The following is a 27,902-nucleotide window of genomic DNA, read 5'->3' as shown; positions in this document are numbered from 1 at the left end:
TCAGGCAGTTTAAATTTATCTGAGTATAGATCTGAGTTCACGTAACCAGGGCATGTTTATGTTTTGATTCAAGTATGGGGTCAATTATGTAATTTTTAGATAGTGTTTAAAGTAGGTTGTGTAGTTTTGTTTAGGTGTTGAGTTGGTTTAGATTTATATATATTATTTCTTACAGACTTATAGTTAGTCCATGTGTGGCTAACAAATTGATAGTGAAGGAGTTAGTTTAGGAATCTATAGCCTTTGTCTTATTTATTTATTTATTTTTTTGGGTGAGCAAATAAATTCATTAACAAGGGGGAAGAATATACAAAGGAGAAGCGGGGTGGGGGGTGAGGGGGAGCCAAAGGGATCAAGCCCTCAAAGGAGGGGACAACGACAAGGGGCCAGAAGTCCTTGTCTTATTAGTTTAGTTCGTATCCTAGATTTAGAAAATTTTATTTTCTGTTCTATAAATATGTAACCAAGCCCCCCATACGATGGATTAAATGGATCAGGTTTTTTTTTTTGTTTTGTTAATTGCCTTGTGTGCTGGAGCTATCATCTCTCTATCTTTTCTCTCTCATCGATTTGGCAAGAGAAACTCTCCTGCTTTACCCCTCTCTTTATTATCTTCCTCTATTTTCTCTGTGCCAGGAGCTGGCAACTTTTTCTCACTCCTTCCCATCACTCCAATTTTAAAACAAAATATTGCAACTTTCTCACTTACCATCTACCATTGACTTCTCTTTCTCTCTCCTCCATTGCACATTTTTATTTGGGAATATAATTTTTCATATATAACAATTATTTTTATTAAATCGGACCATTAGGTCTGAGCTCAGATCTGGTCCAAATCTAGCTGTCAAATTGGGATCTCTTTCTCCCATCTTTAACTCACCACCTGCAGATCCATCTAACTGATCTTTATCTTCTGTACTTGGGCTCTCACTAATTGTGTAGTGCACTGTTTTCTTTTTTCTGTTTGTCCAGCCTTGTGTGTCTTTTGTTATGCTGCTGCTGTTGCTGTTGATGATGATGTTGTTGTATTCATGGTTTAAAGTATCTCCGATACGATACGATACCCCTCTGATACGTATCTTAAATTTAACTGGCTGATACGATGACCGATATCGATACTTTAATCCTTGATCTTTAACATATATTAGCATATCTCTGAAACGATACGATGCCCTCCGATACATATCTTAAATTTAGCCAACCAATACGGCGAGTCGGTGACCGATACCGATACTTTAAACTTTGGTTGTACTATTATTATGTTCCTTATTCCATTTTAATAGAAGTTTTCTGTTATCTATAGAAAAAGGGTAACAAAACAATATAATCTATACTTTCATTGCATTTAGTGAGGTTGAAGCTAAGTTTTAGAGATAGTGAAGGTGTCACTTTGGCCATGCCTTAGGGAAAGTCTGGTTGCATAGTTATTTTGAGTTCATGATGATGACACTTGGATTTTTTGTCCGATGTCTTTTGTTGTAAAGCTTTTAGAGTCAAATGGTGTATTTTCTACACTATCTTAGTTGGAACCATAATGCTATGTTCAAAAAGCAGGATACCTCAAATTTGTGTGACTACATGGACCACCCACACTGCTGAGCACATATGCTTAGCAAATATAGGGAAAAAAAAAAACAAAGGAAAATGGTTTCTGTGGAGGGGAGTGTGGACGCTGTGCCTCCACATGGGGCCAAACACCAAATGACCATCCCACCCCTCATGAAATGAAAAATGACGCCCCTGTTGATGCTTCCTCATGTGCTTTCATTTGCTCCCGCACATGGGCAGGGCCACACTTCACCACAGGAAACACTTCCCTGAAAGCAAAATACCGAAGGCACAAAGCTTTTACTGTTCTGTTGTGTTGTTGGTGGATTCTCCTTAATGGTGTACCATTGATTCTCTTTTGATGTTGGTATGAGACTACTTTTTTTATGCATGTGTTTGACATATCAATGTACCAATATTCTTTTCATTTGGTCACTGCCATGAACAGGTGTGCAAGCAGCTAGGAATTAACAGTAAGAAGAACTATACTCGACTTCTTAATATGTTCTCAAGGTTTGGAATGCACCTGAAGGCAGAGAGCCTCAACAGGGGCATGGCTTATCGAGTTTGGACATCTCAGAACAGTCCATCTAGTGCAGTCCCAAGTAAATCTGGAGTTGTCCTTGATAATGGTGAACATTCTACACCAAACATAAGGTATCTAACTTATGAGAAATCGGTTTCCGGCATTCTACAGCTTGATTCTTCTACTTCGAAAGACGAACTGGCTACAGCTGGAAAAATGAAAGGTGGGGATATTGAAAAAGAACTTTGTCATGGTTCTTGCAATAGTGAGAGTGGCCAGATGCTGATTTGTGGAAGCGGTGTGCAAAGTTTAGTTCATGACAGTGGAGATAAGATTCCTGATCCAGAAGTTGATTCAGTAGGTATGGTAACTGAATCTGATGTTGCTCCATCAGAGGCATCACCCTCCACTTCTCTAACTCCATTAAAGCTGCGATCTTGTCAGAGGTACCCATGTCTTTCGACAGCTGTTAGTACCCAAAGGGAACAAAGAATACTTGAACGCTTACAGGTCTTGTAATTTTCAATTAATTACACCATTTTGAACCATACCACTGTTTGTCCTGTGTTCCCCAATGCATTATTCATACTTGTATTATGATGTTGATTTTTTAATTTCTGTGCAGGAAGAGAATTTCATTCTAACAGTTGAGCTTCATAAGTGGCTTGAGAGTTTTGAGAAGGATAAGCCCACATTGATGGCCAGGAAGACTTTAACTCGCACTATAAACAAGCTTCAGCATGAAGGGCTCTGCAAATGCATACAAGTTATTGTCCCTGTTGTCACTAACTGTGGCCGTAGCCGTAAGACAGAGGTGGTTTTGCACCCGTCTGTTCAGAGTCTACCTCCTGAAGTCTTGGGTCAAATTCATGAAAGATTGAGAGCTTTTGACATGCAAAGCCGTGGTCAAGGCATAGCTCGACTGAAGAATGATAAATCACTGCCAGTACTGACTGGCGTCCAGAGGACACAGAGCCGTGTAGCTATAGACAACCAAGCTGCTAGATCAGAAGCCATGCGTGCTAATGGTTTTGTTCTGGCAAAAATGGTTCGTGTAAAGTTGCTGCATAACTTCCTCTGGGGCTACCTGAATGGTTCATCTGGTTGGGACAATGCTTTATCGTCTGGGAAACATGGGTATGATATGAAGAATCCTCACAGCACTTGCAAACTGTTTTCACTACAAGAAGCTATAAAGGCAATGCCACTGGAGCTATTTCTACAAGTGGTTGGGTCCACATATAAGTTTGAGAGTCTGCTTGAGAATTGCAGGGATGGTTTGTGTCTCTCTGATCTTCCATTGCACATGTACAAGTGCCTAATGAATACTCAGGCAACTGGGCGATTCTCATGGCTTGTTGATATCTTACGTCGATTGAAGGTACAGTAACTTGATTGTCGTTTTTAGTGTCAATGGGTACCAATTACCAGAAGACATGATTGATCCTGCCCCAATTACTCTGACTTCAATACTTTGGGCTAATAAATAATTGGGTCAGGTCAGGCCCCTACAGTCAAACCAGCCTTATCCTAAGGGTCGGCTAGACACACTGAGCCTGGCAGTGCAAAAAGCATTGGAAAATCTGTAATTACATATATAATGGCTGCTTTAATCTGCTATTTTTTTATTTGGCTGAAGCCCATCTTGACAATGAATTTTGGGGAAAAAAAAAAAGATTAGATGTATTGAGCTCGTTGCCCCATAAAGCAGTGCAAACTTTCAGTCTTCTGCAATCCCTTTGAGTTGGTGATTTGATTGGTTTAGAGTGGTTGCTTCTTGTAAAATATATGGTGGTAGTTATAAATGAGCGGCTGTTGGTTCAAATCTTGTCATTTCGACATAAATCCTGTATTTCTTTTAATCTCACTAATGTAATAGTTTGGTCTTTTCCACCAAAACGACCAAACCATATTGGCTTTCGATAAGCATTTTCCAAGATTTTGACCAACGCCTTTTAAGATTTAACCCATTCATTCTTTTCATTCCCACCCTATCAAAACTAAAAAAAAATCCATCTAAATTTTGAATTTCTTTTTAAAACTAGCTATCATTTACTTGTCAAACTCGGAAGCTTTATACCAAAAAATGCATGCGAACTAAAATTTCAAAAAGTACAATGTTAAAGCAACTGCATTTTTAGAGGTGGAGGACATTGTGCATAATGCAGTTGAGATGGGCATGCATGGACCCATCTGACCTGGCATGTTCAACTCATGCCACACTAGATGTAGGTCTATAATATTTTTAGGGTTCTTAAACTATTGTTTCAAGCTTTGGTGCAAGTATGCTTGTGTATGTAGGGTCACCAAAGCCATTTATTATATTTCATGATACTTATTGGGCTTGATAGCTGTTCTGGTCATGCCTAGAAAATCTTGTGGGATAAAAATTGATTATGTTGGACAGATAAATTTCAATGGGAAGGATCCAGAAGTGAAAGGCTTAGCGTTCTTCTTGTATTTCAATTATCTTATATAGTTGAGTTAACCTTTTGCTCGAGAAAAATTCCTTTGTTGGAATGACATGATGGATATTCCTAAACTTGTGGCTTTTAAGATAGAACAACCGTTTCTTCCCATTTTTTTTGCTGACATATTTCTTATTCCTTGGAAAGAAGACTATGAAACGGCAAAAGTTTCTTTCTATTGTTTGTATACTCTCACTCTTGCTTACACCTAACAACTGATTCTGTTGCTTGTAGGTGATTCGGCTAGTGACTGATGGACATGCAGAAGGAGGAGAAAGGATTCCACATGCCATTCTCTCACATGCTATGGAACTTCGACCGTACATTGAGGAACCACTGTCAATGGCCCCTGCAAGTTCAGTTTTTAGTTCTGTTGATCTCCGTCCAAGAATTAGACATGATTTTGTCTTATCAAGCAGGGAAGCTGTTGATGCATATTGGAAAACATTGGAATATTCTTATGCTGCCGCTTATCCACCGGCTGCATTGCATGCGTTTCCTGGATCAGCTGTTCAGGAGGTATGTCATATGTGTTTTGTATTTTCATTGTGAGGTAGTCTTAGATTTATGTGTAATAGTACGTCTAATGTTCTGGTGGAGAATATAAAATTATGGTGCCATGAGGTAGGGGATAGTGGTGCTGTACGGTGAACGGTGAACCTAGCTTGAGGTCCTCTTTTAGATTTTTGCTTAATATAAACTCTAACCTGCTTTTAGAACTTTTTCTATCATCCTTTTGTTTTATTGTTAATGATGGTGTCCAGACCTTTGGCCCGACTAATTCCCTGGACGCACATTTACGCCCCCACACACACGTACATTACTGACGCAATTAAACCTAGGGTGCTTATGCTGAGCAAGAAATGAATGATGTTTTAGGCTTGCATCATGGCTTGTGTACCAGAAGCAGGGAACTAATCTACGGAAAAAACAATGATGCGGATATCCTTAGTCAACTCAGAAAACACCCTAGAACACTCCATGGCTCTGCTACCAAGCTGTTTTCTTGAAAGAGAGGTGAAGCAGGAAGAAAAAGAAGAAGAATAAATAGTGATCTTGAGACTCTTTCTAGTGATTGTATCAGTATTACTCAGAAAATGGAAAGAGAGATGTACCCAAGGATTAAAGGATCGGTGTCGGTCGCCGTATTGGTCGGATAAATTTAAGATACGTATCGGCGGGTATCGTATCGTATCATATCGGAGTACTTTAAACCATCGATGTGCCCCCTAAAGGGTAAGTGAATGACAACTAATATCCCCTGGTATAAGAAGATGACAGAAGTTCCCTTCACAAGAGACTACGTCATTTGATCCGGAGAAGAGATCCTCCACACTTAAGAAGTAGTAGAAGTTAATATCGAATGTGGGAATTGAAAATAAACATGAAATAGAGGGAAAAAATGCAAATTTTCTGAAAGTTCTGTATTTTCTAATTTTCAATTTTTTCTTTTTGAAAGTTGTATTACCTTCTCTCAACGTACTGTACTTTCACCCTTCCCCTGTTAGGAACTGCAGAATTCTCTGAGAAGCTCCCATCGACAAGTCTTGTGCCCCATTCTGAACCTAGTTTATGAGATATTACAAATAACCATTTCACCCTAAATCTGACCTATATCCTCACTCCCAGTCCTTTATTTTTCATTTTGTTCCTGACCTTTATAATCTTCATATTCTGTTATCAGTTCTCTATTGTCGGTTGTGACTTGTGAATCAAAATGTAAGACATCCAACCCTCTTCCACCCCAATTAGTCTTGAGCAATTAAACCTTAATTTCTTCAATTAGGGATAGGTTTTTCAGACACACTCCCTCTATGGAGGGACCCAAAAAGGGCATCTCTAATTTGAAGGACCAAGGTCAGAGATTCCCTTAACATGGAAGGGCCGAAATGTAACTTAGCCATATGAAAAGAATCTCTCAAACACTGAGCTTCATTGTTTAAAGCACATGGCCAGAGCCCTTTGGCTGTATTTTGTTCTATATTGAACCTTTTCCTATGAATGGACAACATTAATTAACTTGAAACAGAAACAAATCCTACTATGAGTGGTCACTCTTAATTAAATTGAAACTAGTCCTATTCGACTGTAGCCATATGATAGTTTGCACTCAAGCTTAAATCAACTTCAACTAGGAATCCAAAAATAAACTCCTCAAGTTAGCTTGAGTTTAATCCTAAACCAGCTTGGACTAGAAAGTGTTAAAAGGACTTAGGAAAGGATATCCATGCTTGTGGTATTATATCTTGCCTTCATTTGCATGTTTCACACGTGGCATCCCATTTTGTCCTTGTCGACTTGACATTGGTGATCATCATTGCCATGCTCCATTGAAGATCAGGGCCACCATGCACGTAGGAATGGGAACACTATTGATGGCATTTTGAGACTAAAAGATGATTATTTTCCATCCACTGCCTATTTTTCCTTCTTTTGTTAGAAATTGTGAAAATATAACTATTTGAATGATTTAAGCATATCAGAAAAGGAGCCCTGGATCCTGGACAATTTTAGATTTTCGGTCGAACTTTCTCTGATGCCACCCTCTCCCTAAACCTCATCCTTATGCCACCCTCTTCACTGGCAGTCCTCACCATCGGGAACACACTCCGCTCCTCCCGTAGCCTTTCTCCTCCCACGACCATTCCCCTAACCTCTCCCCAGCCTTCCCCTGTTGCTACCACTCCCTCTGAACCTCCTTCCTGGTCCCACCCTTGAGTCTCTATTGTTAGTCCCTCCTCTGCTTCCAGGGATGGTCACACCTTGTTCTTCTTCCCCCGCCCTTGAAAACAACAAAAAATTGGTTTATGCCCCTTTAGGCTCTTTGACTCCGAAATGCGAAATGGATACATTGCCTCATCAGGCACTTTTTGGGTAATAGACCGCCATTCAATATTGTCAAAGCCTCCCTTCACAAGAAAGGGAGGATCAATGACCAACTCTCCGCCTTCATGTTAGACAACGGTATATTCATTTTCAAGTTATCCTTGGAAGAAGACAAGGTTACTTCTCTGGAAGGAGATTCTTGGCTAGTTGGTAAGAAGCCCATCTTCATGAGGGTCTGGGATCAGTTCACTGTCTTTAGCAAGATAGACTTCGAGTCCATCCTAGTTTGGCTGGACCTTCCTAACCTCTCTCTCCACTTTTGTGTGCCCTCAAGGGCTGGGCATTGTTGGGTCGATCATTGGCAAGCCTTTGTTCTCACCTCTCGGATATCAGAACTACAACAATGGATAGACTGGCCTTTGCGCGAATTTGCATTGAAATTTCTGCTACTGATATTCCTCCAACTTGTGCAACTATCAAAGATGAGGAAAAATACTCTTTTGAACAGCAACTATTTTGAGTGGCTCCCCCACTGTGTGCATTTTGTAAAACTTTTGGTCATCCTTCCAAGCATTGTGTGCCAGTCTCCTCGAATGAATCTTATCCCTTTGCCGATGTCGGCTCCCAAACTCTGGTTGAAGAATCAGCTTATGCGACCAGATCCCCCTCCCCTTTGATCACTCGTGGCTGGAAAAAGCTTCGTTGCTATCGAAGATAGCATAGTTTTATGGCAAACCTTTGCCCTGCTGAAGACGCCATTGTGTATGTCAGACCATCCTCCTTGGCATGGTTTAAAGTATCTCCAATACCGATACGATACCCTCCGATACGTATCTTAAATTTAACCAACCGATACGGCGATTGATGCAGATACTTTAATCCTTGATCTTTAGCATATCTTAGTATACCTCCGATACGATATGATACCCTCCGATAAGTATCTTAAATTTCGCCCATTGATACGACGACCGATATCAATACTTTAATCCTTGTCCCTGGATCCTTTGGACCGACTATCCTTAGTCGATGGACACAACAAATACTCAATCCTACTATCCCTTTCTGACTTTGAAGAAAGCGAGATTTCCTTGCAATCCAATGATTCTGGTTCAGAAGTAGAGACCTCTGCTTCGATTGCCTTGCCGAAAGTTGGTCCTCGATCATCGCCCCATGCTGATGCTCCGTGCCCTCTAAATCTCTCTTGTGACCTAACCTCTGCCCTCTTTGCTTCTGGCTTTATTTCCCCCCTCTTAGGGATGTAGACGGATAGTTGAAAATCCAAATTCAATTCGCATTCGTATTCGTTTAGAGGTATCTGTATTTAGGAAATCTCTATTCGAGAACTATCCATATCCGTCCGAAAGCTAATCAGATACAAATTCGGATATCCCAATATCCGATCAAATATTATCCGATCCGTTTAACCCTCCAATAATATATTGTATTGATTGTTGATATATATATATATATATATAAATATATATGATGTAGGGGGTTCCTAGGTGACTAGGTTTCCTAAAAGATTAACTAACTAGGTAGGGTAAACTCAAGGGGCTTAGGTTGGACAAGATAAAGGAAGCTCGGCAAACAAGATTAACATGCAAAATAAAGTGAGACTAATAAACAAAGTAGCAATGAGCAATAATAGTCTAGGAAGAAAAACACATAAACTCACTCAAGCTTCAATGGGGAACATGGGGTAGGGAACATGGCGGCAAGCAAAATTAGGTTATGACACTAGCCTATTAAGCACCAAAGATAGATAAAAGTCCCATGTTATATGCTCTAAAACCAGTCATACTTGTAATAAGAAAGTCAACAATATTTAAGGTAAAACAGTGGTGTAACTAAAGGTTAAACAATGGCTAAAAAAGGGAGGGTTTTAATGGAAGAGGGTGGAGCAACTAATAAGGGGACAATGGGGGGAATGGGGAGGTTTCAGTTCTCTACTTACTTGCAGCCAAGGTCTGAGAATAGAAGAAAACAACCCAGATTTTGAGGAAGGTGTTCAGCAGCAATCCAATGCAGCCTTATATAGCTGAGATGACCTTCAACCAGTAGTAATCAGCAGCTGCAGCAGTCATGTTAATAACCAGGAACAGGTACAATGAAAGATAGAAGAATAGAGGGGGGAGGTGAGAGAAGAGAGAACCGAGAGAGAGAGAGAGAAAGAGAGGACGAGATAGAGAGAATGAGAGAAAAAACGAGATTGAGAGAGAGAGAGAATCGTGAGAGGGGTGGGGAGGTTTGCTCATTGGCTGCTTTCAATTCAAATTCATTCTTCATTAATTTCTGATTTGGGTTACATGTTTAATTTATAATAACTAAAATTAAAAACTCCCTAATTAAAGTCAAAGAATAAAGTGAAATTAAAATCTACTAAAATCTAGACTAATAGGATTAGAAGTAAATAAGGACTCAAATAGAAAACTATTTTTCCTATCTAGAAACCACCCCAAAATAAAAAGATTACAATTATTCTCAAATAAAATAAAATCCTAGAATATTGTAATGATCTTGAACCCAAATCAGTAACTTGGAACCCAAGTTGGATCTGGGTCTTGGTCAGGGTTCTGGAGCGGGTTTGGGTTGATCCATTGGAGCGCTGCTGCATCAATATATATATATATATATTATATTTCTTTGGTAGGAATATTTTATACATCATGATTAACATTTGACCAATATTCCTACCATTTTACTTATAACTCACATGAAGTCCTTTACTTAGTTTAAAATTTTCACTTTGACAGCCTATATTCTGGTGGATGATTCTGGATTCCTCTCATCTTATTAGGGTTACTTTTTCCTTTTTTTCTTTGCTTTTTCTGTTTGTTGCTCTCCCTTCTCATGGCGTTGCAGGGGTTGAGTTTGAAGCATCGTTGGTGGCCGAGCATGGTGATCCCTGAGCGGCTCAACTTTATTCTTAATAGACACTCACGATTCGAACCCTTGTTCATTCTTAATTTCCTTGCCCACTTGTTACAGTGGATGAGAAGAATCAACCCTTTCTTGTGGTGGTTTTGACAAAGGAATCCAGATTCTAACATGGAAGTTCATTCATGGAGGTATTATGGTTATATAAGAGATTTTTCTCTCATGTCCACCTCTCTCTCTCTCTCTCTCTCTCTCTCTCTCTCTCTCTCTCTCTCTCTCTATTCCGCCTTCCCCTTCCCCACCTGCTCCATGGGATTTTAGAAAGCAACGATTTAAGCAGAGAGCAAGAGACTGGTATTCAGCATCGTTTACTAAACAAATCAAACCGGATAATATCTGGATTCTGTTTAATAAAATGAATTCGAATTGCATACCATTTTACATATCCTATCGGATATTCGGATAACAAATTTATAAAAGAATTTGAATTCCGATAGTACCCTATCCATACCGAATTCGATCTATATACATCCCTACCCCTCTCCTCTACTTTGCCCCCTTTTCACGGTAACCACCTTTCTGTCGCCATCACAACAGATGGATCCTCTTTATCTTCCACCATAGGTCCAACCTCCTCTCTCACTTAAACCAAACCAGGCCCCCTCCCGATCTGTCCTCCTATTCCTTCAACCTACCCATCTGACCTATCCACTTCTCCCCTCCTGGACAACAATCACCAGCACCATATCCGCCCCATCCCGTCATTAGCCAGCCATCACATTGCCCACATCTTTCCCGACCTGCTGACTTACATCCCGAATTTTGGTATTCTTCCAACGCCTTTGTCGGCTTCTTCCTTACCCAATGCCACCCTTGTTCACTGTAGTTCTTCACTTGCTGTCATGCTTTCTCCGCCTACGCCCACCTTGGAAGGCGCTTCATCTATACTCTAGTCTGTGCAGGCCCCTCCTCCACCCCTCTTTGCCGCTGGCCTTCCGCCAATCCCTGATGAGGTTCTCCCCCTTGCTGGCCTTCGCCAGCCTGTCTAGCTACTATCTCCTCTGATGGCCTTCTGCTAGCTCGATAGGCTCCCTAGTCCTCTGCTGGCCTTCTGCTAGCTCCAGTCTCGCCTAGTCCCTCCTTTGGACCTCTACGTACCTCTGCCCCTCTACATGTCATTGCCACCGCCAGTCGGCCGAAACACACCTTGGAAGGTGTCCCTCTTGTACTACCCTCTGCTGCTGGCCTCCTTCCATGCCCTCTTACTGTTGGTTCTTCATCTTCGGACATGGTGCCTGATTCCTCTCTCGGCAATTCTAGCTCCCCCCTTGCTAGCATTACTGCCCAGCCAATCGAGTATGACTTGGATGTCTCATCTGCTCTTCCCAAGTTTGAGAAAACTCATCTTGCACCCCCTTTTGTTGTGAGCCTCCAGCAGATTGAGCCTGTTGACTGCGGCTCCCTGTTAACACACAACCTGTTGGCTCCAGTCCCTCTTCAGCTAATCACTGTTCCCATCCTGAACAAGCCTCCTCTTAAAAATCCCTTGCTCATCATCTACCTTTTGCTTTGTCTTTTGGCCTGGCTAGAAAGTCCTCGAAGAAGTCTTCCCCAACCATCTCCTCTTAAAGAATACCAGTGCCAGCAAAGGTCCATACCAAGAGCTGTTCCATCTCGATCCCTTGCGTGCTCCTCTAAGCCTTCACTGCCACACCTGCATCCTTCACCATTACTATTTGGCTCATCTGGAATGTTTGTGGTTTGAACTCCCCGGTATGCTCCGCTCCCATATTCGGTCCTCTGTTGACATATGTTGCCTCCTGGAAATATGGGTCCTTGAGCCCAATGCTTTCTGCATTGCTAACTCCATAGCCCCTTCCTGGTCCTTCATCTCCAAGTACTTCCATTCCCCTAACGGTCGAATTTGGATCCTTTGGAATCCTCTCAAGATCCATCTCTCCTCCATCTCCTCCTCTCCTAAATACATCCATCTCTCCATCTCTGATCCCATCGGCTCTAATTCCTGCTTCTCCTTCGTCTATGGCTTCAATCGTGCCCATTAGTAGTCCCTTCTTTGGGATGAGCTCCGATCCCTCTCTCCCCTGTCTGGCTCCCTTCCTTCGGGGATTGCTGGTGACTTTAATGTCGTTAGATGTAGCCATAAAAAACAGGGAGGAGATCCAATTTATACTTTTTCTATCGATTCCTTCAATGAGTGCTTGGGACGACATCAATCTAAGTGATCTAAAATGGACGGGGAACTCTCTTACTGGGCACAACTGTCGCCAAGGATCTTCTAGAGTTGCTTGCAAGCTTGATAAAGCCTTGGTGAATGAATCTTGGCTCAACTCCTTCCCCTCCCATGCTATCTTTGATCAACCTGGCATATCGGATCATGGCCCCATCTTACTTCATGTCTGCCCTCTCATATCCTTTGGCCCCAAGTCTTTCAAATTCTTCGACATGTGGACGCTCCGTCAAGATTACCTCCATATTGTCATAGGAGCCTGGGACACCCCTGTGAGAGCCTTCTCCTCCTCTCTCCTTACCTTTGCTAGGAAGCTCCGCATTGTTAAAAATGCCCTCAAATTCTAGAACACTTCCTTCTTTGGCAATATCTCCTCCAGAGTGTCTACCTGCAAAGATAAGCTTGAGGCCATCCAGGTTAGAATCCAAGCTGACTTGCATAATCCCTCTTTTGTAGCTGAAGAATCCTCCACTTCAATTGAGCTCTCCTCCCTCCTTGCTCAAGAAGAAAGTTTTCTCTAGAAAAAATCTAGGATTAAATGGCTTCAGTTGGGTGACACCAACTCTGCTTTCTTCCATGGATCTTTAAAGGCTAAAACCAATGCTAATTCTATTCCAATCCTCACTTCTAGGGATGGTTACACCCTCCTTTCTCCTTCTGACATCGAAGCTGAAGCGGTGGATTACTCTTCCTCCCCCCAACCCCCTCCCCCTAACCTTATAAACAAATTCATCCCTGATTACCTGTTGCCCAGCCTTCAATCCATCCCCCACTGATGATGAAATCCTAGCCGCTGTCCGCTCCCACACTGCAAACAAAGCCCCTAGCCCTGATAGTTCTAGCATGAGATTCTTCTCATCCTGTTGGGACATCATCCATGCCGACCTCGTCTCTGCCATTCGTAACTTCTTCCTTAACCCTTCCTAGATCAAAAGTGTCAATCAAACTTTCCTCTGTCTCATTCCTAAAACGGATGGAGCCTCCTCCATGTCTGATTTTCATCCTATATCTCTCTGCAATCTTCTCTAGAAGTTCATTGCCAAGATTTTTACCAATCGCTTGCAATCGGTTGTTGACTCCCTTGTTAGTGCAAACCAATCCACATTCATTGTTGGGAGAAGTATTGCGGATAACATTATCTTGTGCCATGAAATTGTCAGGGGATTTGACAGAAAATCCCATTCCCCTGTTGCGCTCCTCAAAATTGACATAAAAAAATCTTTTAAAAAGCAACCCAGTGCACGAGGCTTCAGCTACTGCAAGGTCTGGTATGGGCAAGTGTGTATGTAGCCTTACCCCCTACTTCGCAGAAGAGGCTATTTCCAAGTTTTGAACCTGTGACCAACAGGTTGCAATAGTGCAACTCAACCGCTGTGCCACAGGCTCGCCCACTACATCCAAAAATCTTTTAATTCCATTAAATGGGACTTCATGTCCAATGTCCTGCTTAAAAGTCATTCTCTCCAATTTTTGTTTATTGGATCCATTCTTGTATTTCCTCCCTCACTTTTCTATCCTGGTTAATGGTACCCCGGTTTGTTTCTTCCATTCTTCTATAGGCATTCGCCAAGGGGGCCCTCTCCCCCTTTCTCTTCTCTCTTTCTCTTGAGGTTCTATCCAGGTTCATCCAATCTAAAATTGATCTGCATCTCATCTCCCCCATTCCTAAATGCAAATTTCTCTTGCTCACCCACCTAGCCTTCGCTGATGATCTTCTTGAAAGTGGATACAATCTCCATTTCCTCCATTATGTCCTCCCTCCACCTTTTTAAGAACCTCTCGGGCCTCTGAATTAACCTCCTCAACTCCCACCTCTTTCTGTTTTGTGTCTCGGAGGCCTTTAAAGCTAATTTTCTGCATTTGATTGCCTTCTCCCTTGGTTAGCTCTCTATCAAATACCTTGGATTGCCCCTCATCACTGTCAGGCTTTTTGCCCATCATTGAACTCCAGCTCTGGAAAGGCTCATCTCTTATGCTGGTCGCCTTGAGCTTGCTAGATCTGTTCTCCAATCCATGTACCTCTACCGATCAAGAATTTTTGCTCTTCCTTCTTCCACTATCAAGGCCGTTGAGTCCCTTCTCTATTCCTTCCTTTGGAAAGGAGTGGAATGCTCTAGATTTCTTCACCCCATTAGCTGGGATTCTATGTGTCTTCCCAAATCTGAAGGGGGTTTGGGTCTTAGAAGAATAAAGGATGTCAACTCCTCTGGCATTCTCAAACTTATCTGGAAAATTGCCTCCAAATAATCCACTATATGGGTCTTTTGGGTCTATTATTCTCTTCTCAGGGCTAACTCCCTTTGGACTGCCTCTCCCTCCTCCAATGCCTCTTAGGTCTGATGCAACATCCTCAAACCCGGACCCAGAGCTCTTTAGGTTATTCACTACTCCATTGGCAATGGATCCAATACCTCCCTTTGGCTTGATCTTTGGCACCCACAAGGGATTCTGCTCTCTATAGTCAGCCCCAAATCCATTTACTCCTGTAGTTTTAGCCCTATCTGCCATGGTAGCTGTCATCCTTAGAAATGGATCCTGGTCCCCTCCCATTTCTCCCCCACCCCTTGATATCTAGTCGGCCCTCCAGCCATCCTCCTGGTCACCGGGGTAGACTAGACAAAATATCCTGGACTCCTCCTTCAAGTCTATTCATCTCAGCCTTTGCTTGGAATTTCATTCGTCATAAGTGCCCTCCCTCTCTTTGGCGTAAAATCATTTGGTTCAAGGGTCACATTCCCCATCACAGTTTCACTGCTTGGCAAGCCCTATCAAACTGCCTCCAGTCTTTCCTAATCCATCGGCACATCTTGGTGCCTTCTTCCTCCTGCCACTGCTGGAATGGAATTGAGGATGCAGACCATCTCTTCTTTTCCTGCCCTTTCTCCTCCTCGATTTGGAAATCGTCCTTAAGCATTGCTGGCCCTCGCTTAGAACAACCCTTCACCTTACCAGAGATTGGATTTGGGTTTGATATGACCTTTACTGGTTCTACTATCTGTGACAATGTTGGAAAGCTCGCCTTTTGTGCCACCATAAACTATATCTGGATGGAGAGAAATCTTCGTAGATGGACTTCCAGCTCTCACTCCTTCGACAAGATTTGAAAAGCCATCTACTTTGATGTCTCCTCCAAGATAGCCTCCTTGAAGCCCTTCACCCTGTCTGGCACTCCCCACATGCTCATTGTTGTCTCCTGGGGTCTTCCGCCTACCATCCTATCACCTCCCCCTCCTTAACCTTGCCTCCCCTTCCCGGCTTGATCCATTTTCTTGGTTTTGTTGCCCTTTGATCTGGTAGCCCTCTTGGCATTGCTCCCCCTCCCCCCTCCCTAAATTTTTAGTTCTTTGCCTTTGTGGCTCCCCTCCGCCCTCTTTCCCCTTGTATATTCTTTTCCTCTAGGTAATGAATTATTTATTCATAAAAAAAAAAAGCATATCAGGAAAGGCCCTCTATGTAGTGGTAATTGTTGTATTTGAAGGATCTGTTCAAGACCTATTTATCAATCAAATATAGGTTTACTTTAATTAATGAACTGACTTGGGAAAAGTGTAGAATCTTATGGTGTGGAGCTTCTGGATGAGTGCAATAGAATAGATGGGATATACGGAAATATGGCCTAAAGGGATACATGCATTTTGAAAGTCTAGTTTTCCATATTAGTGAGTGGTATGCCAAACAATGTAAATCCCTTGGTCTAGGATGTTGAGACTGGGATACCTTACTGGCATACATACTCTCTAGCTTAGTTGGTGAAGTGTCAGGTATGTTGATTTCAAACAGTTCCTCCTGCTCTATATCCAGACACTTCTGGTGAGTGAAATAGAAACTATTTATTGTGGTGGTGATGTCCTTGAACCCACTGATGACTCTATGTAGTGCTTTAATTTAGAAGCTCTACCTTTTGTATATGTTTGGTCTAACTGCTGAAATTTCCAGACCTATTTGTAGATTTCTGTGCATTTTGCATCAAATTCTCTCTCTCTCTCTCTCTCTCTCTCTCTCTCTCTCACTTGCTCTCCTTTTATTGGTTGTTGGCAGAGTCTAAGAGATTTGTTTTGTTGCAGGTTTTCCATCCCCGGTCATGGGCTTCAGTTCGGGTAATGACTGCCGACCAGCGTGCTCAGCTGCTCAACCGCGTAGTAAATGATGATCCTAACAAAAAGCTTTCATTCAAGGAANATGATGAAATCCTAGCTGCTGTCCGCTCCCACACTGCAAACAAAGCCCCTAGCTCTGATAGTTCTAGCATGAGATTCTTCTCATCCTGTTGGGACATCATCCATGCCGGCCTCGTCTCTGCCATTCGTAACTTCTTCCTTAACCCTTCCCAGATCAAAAGTGTCAATCAAACTTTCCTCTGTCTCATTCCTAAAACGGATGGAGCCTCCTCCATGTCTGATTTTCATCCTATATCTCTCTGCAATCTTCTCTAGAAGTTCATTGCCAAGATTTTTACCAATCGCTTGCAATCGGTTGTTGACTCCCTTGTTAGTGCAAACCAATCCACATTCATTGTTGGGAGAAGTATTGCGGATAACATTATCTTGTGCCATGAAATTGTCAGGGGATTTGACAGAAAATCCCATTCCCCTGTTGCGCTCCTCAAAATTGACATAAAAAAATCTTTTAAAAAGCAACCCAGTGCACGAGGCTCCAGCTACTGCAAGGTCTGGTATGGGCAAGTGTGTATGTAGCTTTACCCCCTACTTCGCATAAGAGGCTATTTCCAAGTTTTGAACCTGTGACCAACAGGTTGCAATAGTGCAACTCAACCGCTGTGCCACAGGCTCGCCCACTACATCCAAAAATCTTTTAATTCCATTAAATGGGACTTCATGTCCAATGTCCTGCTTAAAAGTCATTCTCTCCAATTTTTGTTTATTGGATCCATTCTTGTATTTCCTCCCTCACTTTTCTATCCTGGTTAATGGTACCCCGGTTTGTTTCTTCCATTCTTCTATAGGCATTCGTCAAGGGGGCCCTCTCCCCCTTTCTCTTCTCTCTTTCTCTTGAGGTTCTATCTAGGTTCATCCAATCTAAAATTGATCTGCATCTCATCTCCCCCATTCCTAAATGCAAATTTCTCTTGCTCACCCACCTAGCCTTCGCTGATGATCTTCTTAAAAGTGGATACAGTCTCCATTTCCTCCATTATGCCTTCTCTATCAAATACCTTGGATTGCCCCTCATCACTGTCAGGCTTTTTTCCCATCATTGAACTCTAGCTCTGGAAAGGCTCATCTCTTATGCTGGTCGCCTTGAGCTTGCTAGATCTGTTCTCCAATCCATGTATCTCTACCGATCAAGAATTTTTGCTCTTCTTTCTTCCACTATCAAGGCCGTTGAGTCCCTTCTCTATTCCTTCCTTTGGAAAGGAGTGGAATGCTCTAGATTTCTTCACCCCATTAGCTGGGATTCTATGTGTCTTCCCAAATCTGAAGGGGGTCTGGGTCTTAGAAGAATAAAGGATGTCAACTCCTCTGGCATTCTCAAACTTATATGGAAAATTGCCTCCAAATAATCCACTATATGGGTCTTTTGGGTCTATTATTCTCTTCTCAGGGCTAACTCCCTTTGGACTGCCTCTCCCTCCTCCAATGCCTCTTAGGTCTGATGCAACATCCTCAAACCCGGACCCAGAGCTCTTTAGGTTATTCACTACTCCATTGGCAATGGATCCAATACCTCCCTTTGGCTTGATCTTTGGCACCCACAAGGGATTCTGCTCTCTATAGTCAGCCCCAAATACATTTACTCCTGTAGTTTTAGCCCTATCTGCCATGGTAGCTGTCATCCTTAGAAATGGATCCTGGTCCCCTCCCATTTCTCCCCCACCCCTTGATATCTAGTCGGCCCTCCAGCCATCCTCCTGGTCACCGGGGTAGACTGGACAAAATATCCTGGACTCCTCCTTCAGGTCTATTCATCTCAGCCTTTGCTTGGAATTTCATTCGTCATAAGTGCCCTCCCTCTCTTTGGCGTAAAATCATTTGGTTCAAGGGTCACATTCCCCATCACAGTTTCACTACTTAGCAAGCCCTATCAAACTGCCTCCAGTCTTTCCTAATCCATCGGCACATCTTGGTGCCTTCTTCCTCCTGCCACTGCTGGAATGGAATTGAGGATGCAGACCATCTCTTCTTTTCCTGCCCTTTCTCCTCCTCGATTTGGAAATCGTCCTTAAGCATTGCTGGCCCTCGCTTAGAACAGCCCTTCACCTTACCAGAGATTGGATTTGGGTTTGATATAACCTTTACTGGTTCTACTATCTGTGACAATGTCGGAAAGCTCGCCTTTTGTGCCACCATAAACTATATCTGGATGGAGAGAAATCTTCGTAGATGGACTTCCAGCTCTCACTCCTTCGACAAGATTTGAAAAGCCATCTACTTTGATGTCTCCTCCAAGATAGCCTCCTTGAAGCCCTTCACCCTGTCTGGCACTCCCCACATGCTCATTGTTGTCTCCTGGGGTCTTCCGCCTACCATCCTATCACCTCCCCCTCCTTAACCTTGCCTCCCCTTCCCGGCTTGATCCATTTTCTTGGTTTTGTTGCCCTTTGATCTGGTAGCCCTCTTGGCATTGCTCCCCCTCCCCCCTCCCTAAATTTTTAGTTCTTTGCCTTTGTGGCTCCCCTCCGCCCTCTTTCCCCTTGTATATTCTTTTCCTCTAGGTAATGAATTATTTATTCATAAAAAAAAAAGGCATATCAGGAAAGGCCCTCTATGTAGTGGTAATTGTTGTATTTGAAGGATCTGTTCAAGACCTATTTATCAATCAAATATAGGTTTACTTTAATTAATGAACTGACTTGGGAAAAGTGTAGAATCTTATGGTGTGGATCTTCTGGATGAGTGCAATAGAATAGATGGGATATACGGAAATATGGCCTAAAGGGATACATGCATTTTGAAAGTCTAGTTTTCCATATTAGTGAGTGGTATGCCAAACAATGTAAATCCCTTGGTCTAGGATGTTGAGACTGGGATACCTTACTGGCATACATACTCTCTAGCTTAGTTGGTGAAGTGTCAGGTATGTTGATTTCAAACAGTTCCTCCTGCTCTATATCCAGACACTTCTGGTGAGTGAAATAGAAACTATTTATTGTGGTGGTGATGTCCTTGAACCCACTGATGACTCTATGTAGTGCTTTAATTTAGAAGCTCTACCTTTTGTATATGTTTGGTCTAACTGCTGAAATTTCCAGACCTATTTGTAGATTTCTGTGCATTTTGCATCAAATTCTCTCTCTCTCTCTCTCTCTCTCTCTCTCTCTCTCACTTGCTCTCCTTTTATTGGTTGTTGGCAGAGTCTAAGAGATTTGTTTTGTTGCAGGTTTTCCATCCCCGGTCATGGGCTTCAGTTCGGGTAATGACTGCCGACCAGCGTGCTCAGCTGCTCAACCGCGTAGTAAATGATGATCCTAACAAAAAGCTTTCATTCAAGGAATGTGAGAAAGTTGCTAGGGATCTTAATCTCACCTTTGAACAGGTTAGTATTATGTTTAGTCTTCTTAATGAGTTTTATTTCGTTAGGAGTGAATATATATATATATATATATATACACATTTTACTGTTTCGTAGATTGTGAAGACTATAGCAATAGAAAATAGTTTTTCTGATGCATCATGATATTATTCGTGTCAGGAGTGTTCCACTTGGAGTAGGTGGTCAAATACTCTTAAACTAAGAAAATTGTTATAGTTTTTTCCAGATGGGGAAGAGTTCTGGAGTAATTTCTTTAGATGACCAAATATCTGATTTCTTCTGTGCCTGACAAGAGGGTTTGGTCTGTCATGGGTGATGGAAAGTTTTCTTCTAAATGTTTCTATATAGCTTCCATTCTTCAATCCCAGAGCAATGGGTGTTATCCCTTTAAATTGATTTGGAAAATTTCAGGCGCCTCCAAAGTATAAAGCCTTGTTTTGGGAGATAAGTCATGGAAAGGTGAAACTGGAGATAGACTTCAGAGAGTGGGCAGGAACTTCCATTCTTCCTCAGGAATATCCATTATGCATGTTGAGTGGGGAGTCTGCAGTCATATCTTAGGTCCAATGTAGTTTTGGTAGAGCCATTTGGGCCCACTTTGTAATTATCTTTGGTCAAAATTGGAACTATCTCCAAAGAGTCCGAGTCTGAGCTCTCTTGGAAAAAGGGGAGGCTTATGTGCATATTCGTCTTTTTATCTTCCATTTGGCCTATTTGGGAAAAAGAAACAGCAGAATGTTCAGAGGTTGGCAAAAGACAGCTCAGCAGATCATCTGTCTTGTTATGCATAGGACAGCAAGATGGCTATGACTTCATTGACATCTTCAATTGCTTCTCAGTTTATGACTTTTTAACAAACTTTTGGGGGGGGGGGGAATTGCTTCGTATGATGCCGATAAGGATTGCATTCAGCATTTGTGGGAACCCTACCCTGTGGCACCACTATCTCTCTGACTCTTATAAAGTTCTAAGTTTTATGTGATACAAAGCTCTAGGTTTTATAGAAAAAGTCGTGGTCCATAATCTCTTTTCAAATTCTAGTGGACTACAGCTTGGGCTGCCAGTTAGAAATATCTATTTTAGAATCTTCTTTATAAATGGGAAAGGAGAAAACGTTAAACTTTTAGCCTAACATGTTAATATTTAATTTGATTCCTCTACTAATAAATCAATCTTTTATGATAAAAATAATTCATAGTATCTTCACAAATATTTGAAATAATATATCCTTGTTACCACAAATGGTTGCATGGAAACTTGAAAGTTATGAACCCCCCTGATTAAGGTTACTTGCTCCAGTAGTTCTCTCCCTTATGCAAGATGGATTGGAATCCATTTACTATTGTGCCCAAATAGCAGGAGTCTCCAAAGTTGTGGAGCTTCCCCCCCCCCCCCCCCTCCCTTCTCTTTTTACATTCTTAAGGGTTCCACTATGTTTAGAGGACCTAAAATAGGGTTTCCCAGAAGTTTCAGGACTAATTTGGCCATTTGGGCCTCGAAACCATTAGTTGAAACCTGCAGCTGAAACCTACCAGGTTTTGGCAAGGTTTCAACTGTTTCATGAAATATTTCGGTTTTGATCCAGGTTAGAACCTGTCTCAAAAACTAAACTTCGAACCTTGGGTGAAAATAGACAGAATTGAAAAAACTTACTTGTACAGTGCCGATGAGCCAACAATGCAGTCAAAAAGTGTTACTATGCTAGTGTTTCTAGCTTTTTCTTTTTGTAGAAGTTGGGAATTCGGTCATATGTTTTAAAATTCCATTGTTGCTGCTTTGATACAGTACTGTTATGCTTTTCACTATTCTGCTTGTTCAGTATTTATTTTGTTTAAAATTATTAGTATCTCCTCCATATGGTCTCATTATTGCTAATTCAACATATATCTGAAGTTTGTTTGTTAAACTTAAATGTTTATATAGCCTTCTGAATGTTCTTCATCCACTGAAAAAATGCAGGTGCTTCGTGTCTATTCTGACAAGCAGCAACAACGTCTTAATAGATTTCAGCAATATTTGAGACACAAAGACCAAGAATTTCAACCAGCGACAGATAATCATGGATCAACCCCTCGGAAAAGAAAAAGATCTTCAAAATCAAGGTCATCAACCCAAGTAAAAACTGATGGAGTGACTGACATAGGGGGCAAGGAGATACCGCCCATATCATCTGATATTGACAGCCAATATGTGGAAGAAGAAAATCAGGTCATTACTTCTCCAGGAGCGTGTGACACTCTTATGCTAGAATGTGATGAGCAGGATAATTTCAGAACTGCTGAAGAGTTGGAGACAAATGAAGTAGAGGAGGAAGAAGAAAAGGATAATTATGATCTGATCAGAAAGTGTGCCCTTTCAAGGTTTAAACCCACACGCCAAAGAAAGTTTTCATGGACAGAAATGGCAGATAGGTAAGCAAGGGGAAAATTAAGATAGACATTGGGTAGACCTTGGGATGGTAATATCATTGTGTAAAGAAAAACATCAAAGTGGGTGGATCCACCATCAGCTTCTTCAATATTGGTGTGAGTGGTAAATTTTTTGAAAAAAATACCTGTGGAAAAGTTCTTATGACCCTTAAGTAGGTCTCTGTGGCTGATCTATCTCATTTTAAAGTGAAGCACTCCATCTCCCCCCAGCCCCTCCCAAGAAAACAGAAAAATAGCATCTGGCATGTTTAGCATACATAACCAATGCATCTTGTAAAATCTTCTTTATGGTCTACCTGACGGATACCTATGATTTTTTAATAAAAAATTACTATTATGTAAGCCAAATGTTCATCCACCGTGCTTCTGATAAATAGTACTCTCTCTTGCAGGGAGTTGGTGACCGAATATGTAAAACATCGTGCAGCTCTTGGAGCTAGATTTCATCGCACTGATTGGGCCTCACTTCCTGGCCTTCCAGCAAATCCGAGTACTTGCAGAAGAAGAATGACATTACTGAACAGTAATCTCAATTTTAGAAAAGCATTAATGAGGTTCTGTAACGTGCTTGGTGAAAGATACGCTGAACATTTGGATAAAATCCATGGGAATGAGATCCTGAATCATAGTGGCTGCAGTCAGGCAGTTCGAGATTCTTCGTCAGTGGAAGGTCTTATTCCCGCTATCTCCAAAGGTGTTGAAAATTCTCCTGAATCAGCTATGATGGCTCAAATATGGGATGATTTTGAGGACCCAAATATAAAGAAATCCCTTGATGAAGTTCTACAATTTATACCGATGGCTAAAACGGAAGCTAGAAGGAGGGGAAGATTCACAGCTGAAAGGGAGAGTACAGATGTAAATTTGGATGCCCGGACATATGTGAGTTCTCACTTTACTCAAGGCATAAACCTATGGCTAGAAATCGTAAAAGTTGGTTTAATTGCCCATATATGTGTAAAAGTTGTCACTTTATTCTAGTCATGAAGCAGTTTCTTGAAATATCACGAGCGGGTGTATTACCTACTTTCCTTGAGTCAAGATTGGGTGTGGATCGAATGATTTTCTGAGTTAGTTCTAGTGTCCTAACTCATATCTTTTTGTCTTACATAGAGTTAATGGGTTAATTCTCCAAACTTTGTACTGTTTTTACTGTTTATATTGGCGAATAGTTAAGAGGAGCCTAGGATTCAATTTTGTGCATTCTAATAGTGTACATGCAATATATCATGTTCTGCTATTTTAATTTGGATCAATACTTGATTTAGGTTGACCTTCCCATGATCTTGACCTTTCATTCTAATATGTTGGCAATTAATAATTCATCTGTTCTTACAGGATTGTCATGAAGAGCCTGAATTAATTTCATCCACCACTCTTGGTGAAGAAGTTCAGAACCATGTCGGAATTCAGAAGAAACTTTCTGGGAGGAGGTCAGGTTGTCATCACATTCCTGGTAAATTTCTCAAGCTTTTGAACGAAGGCACAAGTATTTGTAGAAAAGCATTTGAATCATTGGCAATTTCCAATGCTGCGGAGCTCCTTAAACTTGTTTTTCTGAGCACCTCTACCGCACCAGAGGTGCCAAATTTGCTGGCTGAAACTTTACGACGTTATTCTCAGCATGATCTTTTTGCAGCCTTCAGCTACCTCAGACAGAAGAAAATTATGGTAAACTCTCCTCCCCTCTCACAGTTTAGACATGAGTTTGCTCCCCATGCATGGTTAGGGGTGTATGTGTCAAACCTACTTGACCCCCAAATGGTTGGGTTATGAGGCACAATTGTTATATTAATTTAAAATGTTTCCACAATATTGTATGTTTTATTGGTCCAAAATTATAATATTGTTATTATTCTTCTTAACATTTCTGAGGCCTAGGACTTGTTTGCTGTCGTCATTAAAATGAAAAAAAATTCCAGTTTATCTCCTTTCCATGTATTAAGGGTTATCCTTTAGTTTTATGAACACAAAGCCTATTTCTTTGTATGGAGGATGTTGTTCACTGAACCATATGAAAGTTGTTTGTGGAATTGAAAATAATGTTGGCAGGGGAAATGTACATGTGGCAATGGAGAAGCTATAATTTTATGCTTCTTGGTTGTAAACCCAATGAGGGTAACTAAAGTCAAGAAATGACAACATCCAAGGCCCAATGGGCTTGAGGACAAGAAAAAATGTCGCAAATGACTTGTCCATTACATCACAAAAGCCCACCAAGCAAACAATTAAAAACTCTAGAGTCCACATGGGCTGAACAAGAGCCAAGAAGCCCAAAGCAAAGAGGAGAGGCAAACAAGGAAAATTCAGATAGGGTTCCACCAAAGCCTACCCATCGTATCTCATCACTTCAACTTCCAAGCCACCAAGACAAGAATAGGAGCTCCAACAGTAATATGGCATCCACGGCGATGAGGCTCTGGCCTTGCGGAGGGCCACGGCTAAGCAAGAAGCTGGTCTAGAGGAGGTGACAGCCGCTATGATGCGGCACCGGCCTTGCAAAGGGCATTGGTGAAGCGGCTGTCGGTTGAGCATGGCTGGCAGCCTTGCGGGCTGCAAGTCTTGCAAGTAGCTTGCCAAGAAAGCGTTTCGCTGATGGTACAAACGATTCGATCAGGGAGAAACTGGAGAACTTGTTGAATCTGCCAAGGATCTAGAAGAGAGCAGGGCTTGGCCAGCAGCACAAAGGCACACCTGAATTGTTCAGTGACTCAAGGATGAGCGACTGCAGGCCCAAAGAGCGTCGGCAGAGGGAGGAGGAGCCAACATATTGATCTGGGAGGATCTGGAGAACCTAGCCAAGGATCTAGATCAAAGCAGGTTAGAGCAGCAGTTGTCCGGCGACACAAAGCCATTCCCGATCAGAGCAGCAGCTCAAGGATGAGTGGCTGCAGGCCCAAAGAACACCGGTGGAGGGAGGAGCCCACAAGTCAATCTGGGAGAACCAGGAGAACCCCGAGAAGACCATTAAGGACCAGATAAGAGCTGCAGCAAGGCCAGCAGCACAATGTCACGCTTGATGAGCAGCGACTCAAGTCTCACCAGATCAGAGTCAAGATTGGAGAGGAAGGACAGGGGAGACAGCAAGGAGTGGATCACAACCTCCTGAATGTGTGAGAGCAAAGAAGAAGAAGAAAAAGTTGAGAGGGAGGTGACAAAGAAAAGGAAAGAGAGGAGGATGAGAGGGAGAGGGAGAGGAAGAGGATGAGAGAAGTAGAAGGAAGGATGAGAGAGAGAGGGGGGGGAGCAGCCCAGCGTGAGGCCAGGCTGCTCCAGCGGCAGCCGGATTTGGGTTCTCCTGGAGTTCTCACCAGATTAGGTCTCTCGAGGAAGAGAGGGCCCATGTTCTGTTCTTTCCCTTAGTTCAAAGGAAACTGTTGTGCACCGGTTCGTCCGAAGGTGCGGTGACAGAGCCAGAGGCTCACTGATCGCAGTATATCCTTTTTCATAGGAACAATTTAACCCATAAGATAATAACAATGTTTGTCCCTCATATCACTAGGAAGATTGGGATCTTACAAAAGGTAATGTAGAGCTAATTTACACTAGGTAAATAAGCCCCAATAAGAGAAACAACCCTCAACCAATACCAGTTCTGAATTCAAACTTAGAGATCAAATAGTTCAACAAAGCCTAAGGGAAAGGCTAAATTGAAGCTCACAAGTAGGGAAACTGTAGGACAGTCAAACCTGGTTTCAAGGGCCCTCAAAACACTGAGGAAGATACACCAACAGTGGCTGGATCAGATCTGAAGAAACAGTAATGCAGGAGTAGATTACAAGAAACTACCCCAGCAATTTATAACCCCAAACAATACAAATAGGACCAGGAAACAAAGAAATAAGACCATCAAATAAACCCCCAAGGATACAATACCCATATAGGAGCAAAACTAGCCCAAAACACAACCCGATAGGAAAGAGAAAGCCCTGCTATAGAGCTAGAGAGAGAGAGAGGTGCGGCCAGGTCTGTAGGAGTCCGATTGAGCTGCACTCTTGGGCGTAGATAGTACCTAGGGAGGGTACAAAAACCCCCCAAGTTGAGAGGATTCTGATGGCTGGTTATGAAGTTACAAGCTTTCTTGATTTTCTGACCTAGGAGAAATAATCGCATGCTTCAGGAGAGAATCAAATCTGGTTTGTAACTGGGACAGATTTGAACTTTTGAATACTCACAACAGTCGTATACTTCAACAGCAGTAACTTTAGGATAAAATAGAAAGCTTTAAACAAGAAGAAACAAAGGGAAAAGTGGGGGAGGAGCGGTTGTCTCGGCCCGGGCTTCTCACCCACAGCTATCCCGGCTGTTCTAAGCAATTGACTGCAATTATTCTTTATTCAAATATGAAATTATGAGTACATAGGCTCCTCTATTTATAAAGGTTAGAATAGCAATCAAACTACTACTAGGAGCTAGTTTCCCAATAGAACTAGACACTCCTACTTCAACTAGGAGCTAGTTTCCCAATAGGACTAGACACTTCTACTACAACTAGGAATTCAAAATTGGACTAGGAATAATAAACCTATGTGGAAAACAAAGAGTCCAAAGACAATTTAGACTCGACATACCACTTACTCAACTCGATGGGCCTATTGGCCCACTAATTAATTAAAAACAACTACTAATTATTCCCCTAGCCGATGGACCCAATTGGCCCTTATTTGTACTTAGCCATTTAGGTGGACCAAGTAGGGGTTCGGCTGGCTTCTTGGCTGGACCCTAGCCACTTAGGTGGACTAAGGATGGACCCTTTTCCTCTCATATTTCCTTCCATAATGTGGATCTACATCAGTTCCCCCTTTCTTAGAATCATTCAACTCCGATGAATGGGTAAGGGACATGTAGTGCTCATAGAGGTCTGTGTCAAGGCATTGAAAGTCATCGGCATGGATCCAAGTACAATCCTCTCGTGGTCGACCTTTCCATTTGATGAGGAAGGAGTAGTACCCTTCGCCCCCACGAACTGTGGTGAACTTGTTGTCGAGAACATCTTCGATGACATCATCTTTATGGTTTGCAAATTGAGGAAGTTTAAGGGTGTGTTCAGTGTCATCGTCATCAGAATGGTGTCCCAAATATATCGTCAGATCAGCTACATTGAAGACATTGTTGATCTTCAGAGTAGGAGGTAGATCTAGCATGTAAGCATTAGTGCCAATGCGCTTTAAGACCTTGTAGGGACCCATGTTCCGAGGATGGAGCTTGTGCATTGTACCAGGAGGAAACCTCTCGGGTGGAATTCGAACCATTACCAAATCACTAGGCTGATATTCCACGTAGCGACGATGTCGATTGGCAGTTGCTTGGTATCCATCATTGCTAACAGCGATGCGACGATGAACATCAGCATGTACCTCCGTGATGTGTCTAAGGAACTCATCGGCTTCCACACTAATACAGGCCTGAGGTGGCAAAGGTACCAAGTCAACCGGTCGTTGAGGCTGCAGTCCAAGGACAATCTCAAATGGTGTACGACCTGGGGTGCG

General features: G+C 42.2%; 1 protein-coding gene across 1 annotated transcript in view; it reads left to right on the top strand.

Annotated features, from left to right (window-relative positions):
- The window catches only part of LOC122071928, a 62,658-nt gene that overhangs the window by 9,224 nt on the left and 25,532 nt on the right, over positions 1-27,902 (top strand). Inside the window, exons 6-12 of the mRNA XM_042636417.1 lie at positions 1,997-2,584; positions 2,700-3,455; positions 4,777-5,061; positions 19,832-19,987; positions 21,944-22,395; positions 22,806-23,295; positions 23,752-24,084. Coding sequence (XP_042492351.1) covers positions 1,997-2,584; positions 2,700-3,455; positions 4,777-5,061; positions 19,832-19,987; positions 21,944-22,395; positions 22,806-23,295; positions 23,752-24,084 — 3,060 coding nt within the window. The remainder of the gene's footprint in view (positions 1-1,996; positions 2,585-2,699; positions 3,456-4,776; positions 5,062-19,831; positions 19,988-21,943; positions 22,396-22,805; positions 23,296-23,751; positions 24,085-27,902) is intronic.

Source organism: Macadamia integrifolia, chromosome 2 (genome assembly GCF_013358625.1).
Source record: "Macadamia integrifolia cultivar HAES 741 chromosome 2, SCU_Mint_v3, whole genome shotgun sequence".
NCBI classification, from domain to species: domain Eukaryota; kingdom Viridiplantae; phylum Streptophyta; class Magnoliopsida; order Proteales; family Proteaceae; genus Macadamia; species Macadamia integrifolia.
This window is presented reverse-complemented; position numbering and strand designations above follow the sequence as displayed.